The sequence below is a fragment of the Acipenser ruthenus genome, chromosome 6 (genome assembly GCF_902713425.1).
Source record: "Acipenser ruthenus chromosome 6, fAciRut3.2 maternal haplotype, whole genome shotgun sequence".
NCBI lineage: Eukaryota > Metazoa > Chordata > Actinopteri > Acipenseriformes > Acipenseridae > Acipenser > Acipenser ruthenus.
In genome coordinates this window covers 1163971-1176050 of record NC_081194.1, presented here as the reverse complement: position 1 = coordinate 1176050, position 12080 = coordinate 1163971, and the positions used below count along the sequence as shown (strand labels likewise).

The 12080-nt window shown below is 42.2% G+C and overlaps 1 protein-coding gene across 1 annotated transcript in view; it reads left to right on the top strand.

Annotated features, from left to right (window-relative positions):
- Nucleotides 1-12080, top strand: part of LOC117410467 (thyroid adenoma-associated protein homolog) — a 178993-nt gene that overhangs the window by 92544 nt on the left and 74369 nt on the right. Inside the window, exons 27-28 of the mRNA XM_034017036.3 lie at nt 445-534; nt 10240-10371. Of these exons, the coding sequence (XP_033872927.3) occupies nt 445-534; nt 10240-10371 (222 nt within the window). The remainder of the gene's footprint in view (nt 1-444; nt 535-10239; nt 10372-12080) is intronic.

The window sequence follows — 12080 nt, the reverse complement described above, 5'->3', positions numbered from 1 at the left end:
TGCAGAAGAAAACCTGGTGTAACAAAGCACTCTTGAGATTATTTTAGTTTTTTGCATGACATGTTTGTCTCCTATTCATCACTGTAAGCTGTTTATTTTGTTCCCACAGCTGGTTTGTATTTGAAAACAGTTTCCTTTATGTTTATATTTGAGTGTTGTGTTAGCAGTCAAACCAGGACCGTTGTTGCATTTATTTTGTAAAAATGTTTATGTAAGTATACAATAACAAAAAAAGGAAACCAAAAACAAACAAAATCAATGGGCTTCTAACAAAAAGGCTTGTTGCAGCAGATAAATGGTAGGCATAACAAGGTCCCATTTGAAGCTGAATCCAGGAGAATTGTTATCTTCATAACCCTACCTCCTTGACTCGTGCATTCTCAGCCTGACTGGGTTATGTATCAGCTGTACTGACCCTGCTTTCTCTTCTCTCCCCTCCTCCAGGATGATAGGCCGGGAGCTGTTCAGCCGGTTCCCAGCCCTCTACCCCTTCCTGCTGAGGCAGCTGGAGACAGTGGCCAGCACCGTGGATGGGTAAGTAAGAGACACGCTAGCAATGCACGCTGTGTACCCTACTGTGCCACCAATGCTACTGCCCCCAGAACCTGTACAGCACCTCTTTCCTGGTTCTTGCACTCCATTTGTGATCAGGCCTGCAGCAAAGACTCCTTCTGCATAGCAGTTTCACCCATACCAGATTTTAATATGAGCTTGATCAGCCTCAGTGTATAGGGAACAAGCTCAGGTGTGTCTTAATAAAATAGTAAAAAACAGGATCAAACTGCCCTGCAACAGGAGTCTTATTTCCACCCCTGGCTGAGCCCCATATGAACTAAACTGATTTCCTATTCATTGGTGTTTTACCAATCTGTTTTTTTACATAAATTAACAGGTAGTCCAAAGCCTGCCGCACACAGCCCGACTCAAGCCATCCCGACTCATCTCATCTCATCTCAACTGGCCGTACAGAGTTTGGATGAATCGTATCAGTGTGCGTGCCCTTAAAACCAAGATTATGCAGATTTCAGTCGGGATGTCTTCAGATTTGAAGATTGAACATGTTGAATCTTTTTCAGACGCAGTTTCGTTCAGATATGATCAGTCTGTCTGTGTGCAGCGGTTGCCGGCCAAGACTGACTGAGACCGATTAGTCATAAGGGTGTCAACCAATGGTGAAGCAGGTTTAAGTGACGGAGCTTGTCATGTAACTTGTCATACAAGATGGTGGAATATTGACAGTTTTTGTTCCACAGGTAAAAATACATTAGTCTTGAATTACTCCGAGTGTCCCGAATTAAAAAAAAATACCAGATACGTGCACATTTGAATCGTTTTTTAGGCGTTTACTAATAAAAGGTAAATTATCAATTTATCTTTTTATTATCAATCTACTGGCAGCCTATATTTTCTTACTGCGCAAAACAGAAGTAAACGGTTGTGTCGATCTCAAATACTAGGTCACAAATCACAAGCCCCTAGATCCACACACTGAGAAAAAACCGACAGTTTGGATTTTATTTACCACAGGCTAAAGTGTAGTAGACAAACTATACAAAAAGTCAAACACTGCCTGAAACGCTTGCACGGTGTAAATGGTCAATAGCTAAATTAAAAGGCTATTCTTTTGGTTGCCTCGCAGCGCTGTCTCTGCCGTCTGATCAGCATACGATGCCATGCATAATAGGAGGGTCGCTATGTTGGGCTAAGTTAATACAAAAATGTGTACAGGGCAGTATTAATTAAATCTGCATACATGGTAATCCACCAGGATCTAGTTGTGGTCAGTAATTCAGTCTTAGCAGTGTGCGACACCCAGTCGTGAAAAAACTGAACTGTGACGTCAAACCAAAACTGAGCAAAACTGATTGCAAAATCTGTGCAAACTCAGATGAGATGAGTCGGAACGGCTTGAGTCGGGCTGTGTGCAGCGGGCTTAATACTAGTTCTAATCAGGGTCTCTGAAACATGCTGTAAGAGTTCAGTATAAAGAAGCATTCTGAAGCAGTGTATACAGTGATAATGTTTCAGTACTGTAGATGTATTGCTTCTGTACTTTCAGCACAATATAACCTTTGTGAATAAACCCAATCCCCTTGTACTGTAAAACCACATGGGAACCCCAGCCCCACGTGCTTTCTCTATATTAATTCTTGCACCCCTGCTTGATGGCAGCAGCCCTGTCACACCTTGTTTTTACAGTAGCAACATACCGAGGTGAGGCTCGTTTGTTAGCAATTGCTTTTTCTCATGCAGGAATGACATCACATTTGTGCTGTTTCCTGGCGAACGCTGAAATGAGACGCTAAGCAGAATTACAGCGGTCATAATTAGCCGGCTATTAGGTTTCATACTCGAAGCCCTGTCATGATTAGAGATCGGTATCGTTTAATTTAATCATTTGTGTAATGAAAGAGCCCTCCGAGTGGTATTGAATTGGAGCTGGATTGCATGTTTGTCTTTGTCGAGTAATTACCTTTGCAGCTGTACAGACAGCAGGGTCTGAGCTGCTGGCTTGCACTCCTGAGTGCTGCACAGCCACTCCTCTCCTCCTGCTGTTTTCGTGCCAGTCAGTAATGTGGTTGTTTCAGTTTAATATTGCCACCGAGTTTCTTCCCCCCCAAGCCTATAAAAACACTGCTGGCAGAAACTTTTAATTTCCATTCCTCGGCTAAGAAAAACAAGGCATTGACTTTGTATGAAAGCATGTGTTTCCTGTACAGCTGGAGATTCGCACACAGCTCGGGAGGGGCAGCTTCTAGTTTAGTTTCTTCAGCAATAGGCTTAATAACCCAAGGATCAGCTGGTGCAACTAGGGTTCAGTCGCTTTATCACAGGCAGGTACTGACAGAGACAGCTCTGTCCTGCTCAGTGATTCAGAGGTCCTGTTGACTCTGTCTCTGTCTCTCTGTGTGTGTGTGTGTGTGTGTGTGTGTGTGTGTTTGTGTCTCTCTCAATTCAATTCAGTTCAATTCATTTCAATTCCAATGAGCTTTATTGGCATGATGCTCTGGTGTTGCCAAAGCTTTTAAAATATTACAAACAGAAATGATAAAACAAGTAAGCAATAACACAAACAGGACCGTCCTTCCCTTTGAACAATACAACTACCCTCCCTCCCTCCCCGCTGTCCCTCAGGCTGTGGCACGCTGACACAGACTGGTCTGCGCCGACTCTCCTAGCAGGATCCCTATTTTATCAGTGTCAGTAAGGAGGATGAAATTTGGCACGAGACTCGTGGATTTTGGTACATATTCCTCCCTTATTTCTGTGTATTTGGAGCAGGACATCAGGAAGCGCATCTCTGTTTCAACCTCTCCTGATTCACAGTGGAGGCACAGCTTGTGCTCCCTGACTGCCCAGGACTTCTTGTGTCGGCCAGCTTCAATGGACAGGCACTGAGTCTGTAATTTTCTTAACGTTTATCTTTCAATTTCAATTTGAATTTCAACTGCTTTATTGGCATGACTGATTTTTTTACAAGTATTGCCAAAGCAATGATGGGTAAATTCCATCTTTACAATGAACATTTAAAACATATGTAATTAAAACAAAAATAACACAGTACTTCAAACACACCACAACAATAATAATGATATATATATATATATATATATATATATATATATATATATATATATATATATATATATATATATACAGTACTGTGCAAAAGTTTTAGGCAGGTGTGAAAAAATGCTGTAAAGTAAGAATGCTTTCAAAAGTAGACATGTTAATAGATTATATTTATCAATTAACTAAATGCAAAGTGAGTGAACAGAAGAAAAATCTAAATCAAATCCATATTTGGTGTGACCACCCTTTGCCTTCAAAACAGCATCAATTCTTCTAGGTACACTTGCACAAAGTCAGGGATTTTATAGACATATAGTCAGGTGTATGATTAAACAATTATACCAAACAGGTGCTAATGATCATCAATTCAATATGTAGGTTGAAACACAATCATTAACTGAAACAGAAACAGCTGTGAAGGAGGAATAAAACTGGGTGAGGAACAGCCAAACTCAGCTAACAAGGTGAGGTTGCTGAAGACAGTTTACTGTCAAAAGTCATACACCATGGCAAGACTGAGCACAGCAACAAGACGCAAGGTAGTTATACTGCATCAGCAAGGTCTCTCCCAGGCAGAAATTTCAAGGCAGACAGGGGTTTCCAGATGTGCTGTCCAAGCTCTTTTGAAGCACAAAGAAACAGGCAACGTTGAGGACTGTAGACGCTGTGGTCGGCCAAGGAAACTTACTGCAGCAGATGAAAGACACATCATGCTTACTTCCCTTTGCAATCGGAAGATGTCCAGCAGTGCCATCAGCTCAGAATTGGCAGAAAACAGTGGGACCCTGGTACACCCATCTACTGTCCGGAGAAGTCTGGTCAGAAGTGGCCTTCATGGAAGACTTGCGGCCAAAAAGCCATACCTCCGACGTGGAAACAAGGCCAAGCGACTCAACTATGCATGAAAACACAGGAACTGGGGTGCAGAAAAATGGCAGCAGGTGCTCTGGACTGATGAGTCAAAATTTGAAATATTTGGCTGTAGCAGAAGGCAGTTTGTTCACGGAGGGCTGGAGAGCGGTACACGAATGAGTGTCTGCAGGCAACAGTGAAGCATGGTGGAGGTTCCTTACAAGTTTGGGGCTGCATTTCTGCAAATGGAGTTGGGGATTTGGTCAGAATTAATGGTCTCCTCAATACTGAGAAGTACAGGCAGATACTTATCCATCATGCAATACCATCAGGGAGGCATCTGATTGGCCCCAAATTTATTCTGCAGCATGACAGCGACCCCAAACATACAGCGAAAGTCATTAAGAACTATCTTCAGCGTAAAGAAGAACAAGGAGTCCTGGAAGTGATGGTATGGCCCCCACAGAGCCCTGATCTCAACATCATCGAGTCTGTCTGGGATTACATGAAGAGAGAGAAGCAACTGAGGCTGCCTAAATCCACAGAAGGACTGTGGTTAGTTCTCCAAGATGTTTGGGCCAACCTACCTGCCGAGTTCCTTCAAAAACTGTGTGCAAGTGTACCTAGAAGAATTGATGCTGTTTTGAAGGCAAAGGGTGATCACACCAAATATTGATTTGATGTAGATTTTTCTTCTGTTCACTCACTTTGCATTTTGTTAATTGATAAATATAAACTATTAACATGTCTATTTTTGAAAGCATTCTTACTTTACAGCATTTTTTCACACCTGCCTAAAACTTTTGCACAGTACTGTATATATTATTATTATTTATTTCTTAGCAGACTCCCCCTAATCCAGGGCGACTTACAATCGTAAGCAAATACATTTCAAGTATCACAGTATAAGTAATAATACAATTTATATATAAAATATATATATATATATATATATATATATATATATATTCTATAATATTTTATTTATTTATTTTTCTTTTCCTCCCTGTGTGAGGAGCCTCAGTGTCACTCCCTGTACAGCTTGTCTGCTCTGGGAAGAAGTCTTCCCTTATATTCTTATATTTTGTGCACTGCAGTAAAACATGTATCTCTGTCTTGACCTGATTGAGCTGACAGTGATCACACAGCCTGTCCTCTTTGGGCAGCCATGTCTGCCTGTGTCGGCCAGTCTCGATGGCCAGGCTGTGCTCTCTGAGCCTCTCTCTCTCTCTCTCTCTCTCTCTCTCTCTCTCTCAATTCAATTCAATTCAATTCAATTCAATGGTGCTTTATTGGCATGACTTACAATAGCAGGTGTTGCCAAAGCAATTATACAATACAGACATGTATATATACAATGCATCATGAATACATATATATAAACAAACTGATTTATAAAGTACAGTAAAAAAAAAAAAAAAACAAAAAAAAAACACATATCACTACTAACAATAAACATGTATCAGGACAATAAGCATTTACCTAATACATACATGCCTACATACACAACAACATACATACTGTATATACATAAGTGTGTGTGTGTCTCTGTGCAGAGCTCTCATTGTGTGTCCCTCAATCTGTGACATGCAGACACATACTGGGCTGCTAGTTGGGCTGTGCTTCTCTCCTCTCCCAGGAGGATTGGGACTTTTTCAGGGTTGGTCATGTTTGGGAAGTTTGGGAGGGAATTTGCAAATTTTTTAAAATAAGTTTGTCTATTTTCCGAGTATTTCTTACATTGAAGAAGGAAGTGCATCTCTGTCTCAACCTCTCCTGTCTCACAGTGACCACAGAGCCTTTCTTCTTTAGGAAGCCAGGTCTGCCGGTGACGGCCTTTTTCAATGGCCAGGCTGTGGTCACTGAGCCTGTACTTGGTCAGGATCTGCCTCTGCTTTGTATCTCTGACAGTAGAGAGATACTCTGCCAGAGTGTAATCTCTTTTTAGGGCCCGATAACAATCCAGTTTATTTTGAGATTTTGTTTCTGTGTCCCAATGTTTCAGATAGCAGTTTTTGGTTAGTTTTATAATTTGGTTGACTCTGATTGGGGGCTGGTAAGCAGTGCTGCCCTGAAGCTGGTTTGTTTTAGTATTATTAGTTGGGTTCAGTGCAGTGAGCTTCAGGGCCAGCTGGCTTAGAGGACTCTTTTCAGGGCTGAGCTCTTGGGTTTGCATGGCCTCATACTGGAGGGAGTCTGATTCACTTTTCTTTAGGTGCATCCAAAACTTTAGTGCTCTTTTCTTTATATTTATGAGTGTTGGGTAACGGCCTAATTCTGCCCTGCATGCATGATTTGGTGTTTTTCTTTGCACCTGTAGGATGTTTTTGTAGAGTTCAGCATGCAGGGTTTCGATTGGGTGTTTGTCCCATTTAGTGTAGTCTTGTTGACTGAGTGGACCCCATACCTCACTTCCATACAGCGCAATGGGCTGGATGACACTGTCAATTAATTTTAGCCATATTTTGATAGGAATATTGATTTTATAGAATCTTCTTCTGATGGCATAGAAAGCTCTTCTGGCTTTTTCCTTTAGTGCATTCACTGCTAGGTTAAAGCTCCCTGACGCACTGATAGTCAGGCCCAGGTACGTGTAGTCTGAGGTGTGTTCTAGTGTAGTGTTGTTTAGGGTGAAATGGTATCTGTTTCCCTGAGTTCTGGCCTTTTTTTGAAAAATCATTATTTTGGTCTTTTTAAAGTTTACTGCCAGGGCCCAGGTCTGACAGTACTGCTCCAGCAGTGCCAGGCTCCGCTGCAGCCCCTGCTCTGTGGGCGACAGCAGGACCAGGTCATCTGCATAGAGCAGGAACTTGACTTCGGTGTTGTGTAGAGTAAGGCCGGGGTCTGCAGACTGCTCCAACATCGTAGCCAACTCGTTAATATAAATATTGAACAGTGTTGGACTCAGACTGCAGCCCTGCCTCACCCCCCGCCCCTGAGTGAAGAAATCAGTTCTTTTGTTGCCAATTTTGACTGCACATTTGTTTTCTGTGTACATTGATTTTATTATATCATAGATTTTACCCCCTACACCACTTTGAAGAATTCTGTAATATAAACCTTCATGCCAAATAGAATCAAATGCTTTTTTAAAGTCAATGAAGCAGGCGAAAATGTTGCCTTTATTTTTTTGGTGTACGTGTTTGTTTATTAGGGTGTGTAGGGTGTAAATATGATCTGTTGTGCGGTGATTTGGTAGGAATCCAATTTGACTCTTACTCAGGACATTGTGTTCGGTAAGGAAGGCCAGTATCCGGGCGTTGATGATACTGCAGAACACCTTCCCCAGATTACTGCTCACACAGATGCCCCGGTAGTTGTTGGGGTCGAATTTGTCTCCACTCTTGTGAATTGGGGATATAAGCCCTTGGTTCCAGATGTCAGGGAAGTAACCAGTACTTAGTACCATGTTGAACAATTTAAGCATTGCCTCCTGTAATTTAGGGCTGCTGTGTTTGAGCATCTCAGTGCTGATGCTGTCAGGGCCACAGGCTTTCCTGGTTTTCAGTGCCTGCAGCTTCTTAGTTAATTCCTGTAGGGTGATTGGAACATCAATTGTGTTTTGGTTATCTTTAATTGATTGTTCAAGTAATTTCAGTTTTTCTCTAGTTTCATTTTGTTTATCTGTTAGATCTTTTTGTTGAATATCTTTATAAAGGTTTTCAAAATAATTTTTCCAAACTGTTCCATTTTGTATCGTCAATTCTTGTTGTTTTGTTGGGTTTAAATTGTTCCACATTTCCCAGAACTGATTTTGGTCAACAGATTTTTCAATGTCTGTGAGGGTTTTGTTTGTGTGTTTTTGTTTTTTCTGTTTGAGGGTGTGTTTGTAGTGTTTTAGAGTCTCACAGTACCTCAGACGTAAGTCTGTGTCTTGTGGTTGATGGTGTTTTTGATTAGATAATTTTCTTAGATTTGTTCGTATTGATTTACATTCATCATCAAACCATGACTGTGTGTGTTTTTGTTTCCGATTGATCTTCTTTTTGGTCTTTTTAATATTTGCCATTATGGCTGCTTTTTCAAATATCTGATTGAGGTCATTAACAGACAGATTTAGTCCTGTCATATTAGGTTGGTACAGAGTGTTGAGGAAAGTGTTAATGGTGTTAGTTATTTCAGTGGAACTGATTGCTTTGATATATTCCTCAGTGCTGTTTGGAGCCCATCTGTATGGTTGATTCAGATTGTACAGCTTACTGGGCTGTGTTTGTGTGTTGCTTGCCTGACTTCCTCTTTTCAGGAACACAGTGATTTGATTGTGGTCCGATAGAGGGGTTTGTTGCCTGACAGTGAATGCACTTAGAAAGGAGGGGTCCATGTCAGTGATGGCATAGTCGACTACACTAGTCCCAAGAGCTGAGCAATACGTGAACCTCCCTAAAGAGTCCCCTCTGATCCTGCCATTAACGATGTACAGACCTAGGGCTTGACAGAGATGCACTAATTCTCTCCCATTTTTGTTCACGGCACGGTCAGGGTTGTTTCTCTGGATTGTGGTGGGTGTGAGGTACAGAGGGGTCTGTCCAAATACATGGCTGTTTCCCTGGGTGTTAATACAGTCAGGCTCTGAGCCTGTCCTGGCATTGAAATCCCCACAGAGCAGCACATTCCCCTGGGCCTGGAAATGGCCGATCTCTGTGTGGAGGGTGTTAAAATACTCTCTCTCTCTCTCTCTCTCTCTCTCTCTCTCTCTCTCTCTCTCTCTCTCTCTCAATTCAATTCAAATTGGCTTTATTGGCATGACAATAAAAATAATTGTGTTGCCAAAGCACATACATGGCATAACCAACTCAAATATACAGACAAAGAATTTTTCTTAATACTAACTGTATCCCTCCTCCCTCTATATTAATACAGTAAACAGAATCCCTCCCTTCCCCTCTATATCAAACAGTACCCCCTTCCCCCCTCTATATTAAACAGAATCCCCCTCCCTCCCTCTATTAAACAGAATCCCCCTCCCTCCCTCTATTAAACAGAATCCCCCCTCCCTCAATTAAACAATATCCCCTCCCTCCCTCCCTCCCTCTCTCTATATTAAACAGAATCCCTCCCTCCCTCCTTCTCTCTTTTCCCTCTCTAGTGTGACGTGTTCACGGTCTGTCCCTCAGGCTATGACAGGTCTCCACGTATTGACCAGCCAGTCTGGCTGTGTGTTTGTCTTCCCCCAGCAGGATTGACAGCTTCTGGGTATCACACATTTTTGGGAATTCTGGGACTAAATCACAGAATTTGGCGAAGAAAATGTCCCTTATGTTTTTATATTTTTCACAGTGTGTCAGGAAGTGAATCTCTGTCTCGACCTCTCCTGTCTCACAGTGACCACAGTGCCTGTTCTCCCTGGCCAGCCAGGTTTGCCTCTGTCGGCCTTTTTCAATGGCCAGGTTGTGGTCACTGAGCCGGTATTTGGTCAGGATCTGCCTCTGCTTTGTGTTTCTGACAGTTACCAGGTAATCTGCCAGGGTGTAATTTCTATTTAGGGTCCGATAGCACTCTAGTTTGTTTTGTGATTTAGTATTTGTATCCCAATGGTCCAGATAGGAGTGTTTCAGGTGTTTTATAATTTGGTTTACACTAATTGGAATTGTTTTTGCAGTGCTGTCCTGAAGCTGACTGATGTCAGTGTTGCTCAGCTCAGTGAGCTTCAGGACCAGCTGGCTGAGGGGACTCTTTTCTGGGCTGAGCTCTTGGTATTGCAGGGCTTTCTCTCTCTCTGTCTGTCTCTGTCTGTCTGTCTGTCCTGCTCAGTGATTCAGGAGGTCCTGTTGACTCACTTCTCTCTCTCTCTGTCTTTGTCTCTGTCCTGATCAGTGATTCGGGGGTCCTGAAGCTGCATCCCTGCCTCTTCCTCCTGCTGCTGATACTGGGGCGCCTGTACCCCTCCCCGATGGACGGCACCTCCTCCACCCTGAGCCTGGCCCCCTTTGTGCCCTTCATCATCAGGTAACGGAGAGCTATTGCTCATTATTCCTCACTTAGACCCCTTAATTACTAAATATCTGTCAATTCCTGTAATCGATAATTCAGTAATGCAGCCCAGTCCTCCAGTAGTAATGAGTTGCAGCCTCAACAGACACTTACAGAATTGACAGTTTTGGTGATATTATGTATTTATATACAGTCACACCTGTATTAAGAGACCACTCAAGGGACAGTCTAATAGTGGCCTCTTAACACAGGTGGTTTCTTAAAAGGGCTCATAACTTAAGAATTTTCTATCTGTCTCTGACATGCTTACCTATATTCATGTATGTCTTACATACACTGTACAAGCCAGCAGATGTAATATGAACAAAAGGAAGTATGTAATTAAATAACATTCATTTAGATAATGCATTTACAAAACAAATTATTTAGTGAAAGGAATGAATGCTTGCCTGTCTAGCCCTAGTTCTTTCTGTTTGAAAATGCTGTATCTGCGTCTTTCTAGTTCTTTACAAGTTTAATAACTTTAATCCTGTCATCTTGGGAGGATCTTTTGTTTCTCCACGTTTTCTCTCTTCCTTTACAAGAGAGCGCTGTTGTTTTATTTATTGTGGATAAAAGACTGCTAAAGTGGTTACCGTATTCCTTTGCATTTAGGACTTCCCATTTAAAACCATATTTTTCTTATAACAATATCCCTGTGTAAGGGTGCTTAAGAGTCCGTTGCTGGGTAAGAGAATTGTGCTTGCTGGTCGCATAGGTAGGTGGTTGCTCAATAGAGTTCAATAAAAGCACAAATAGCATTGGGAGGAATTAATAAAGTGGTCTCTAAATAAAGGTGGTCGCATGAGATGGTTTGACTGTGTGTGTGTGTCTCTCTCTCTCTCTCTCTCTCTCTCTCTCTCTCTCTCTCTCTCTCTCTCTCTCTCTCTCTCTCTCTCTCTCTCTCTCTAAAAAATATATATATATACTATATATATACACACATGCACACACTGTATATACTGATGCACAAAAGAAATGCAACACTCAGGTCTAATGGATTTAATCATTTAATCAAATATTTTAACCATAGATATCAAACAAAATCACAGAAAATGTGAACAAAAATACATATCAAAGAATCATAAGTTTTCAGTATAAAACTTGACACACTGTCAAAATTAACACATTAGAAAGTTAGTATCGGTATGACCTCCCTGAGCATGAACACGATCCTGGCAGCGTTGACGCATGGACCTGATCAGCCTCTGGATAGACTGCTGAGGGATGTTCCGCCACTCTTCCTGTGCAGCTGCAGCCAGCTGGTGAAGGTTGGCTGGTCGTGGTTGTCTCCTATGGACGGCACTGGTGATTTGGTCCCACAGATGTTCTATTGGACCCGGGTCAGGAGAAAAAGCTGGCCACGGCAAGACCTCGACATTGTTTTTTTGAAGTCGTGCAATTGCAATCCTAGCACTCTGTGGTCTTGCATTGTCCTGCTGGAAAATTGACACTTCTGGATTGGCTTGCAGGAACGGAAAAACTGTTGCCTCAAGGACTTCGTCAATGTATCACTGAGCAGTAAGAATGCCCTCAATCTGTATCAAAGGCATGCTTGTGTTAAAGGAGATTCCTCCCCACATCCATCACACTTTGACTGCCCCACCAGTTGGCTTGAACAACACAACAGTCAGCACAACGCTCACCATGACGTGGTGGGCCGATGTGGTGACCCTCTGCCTTCC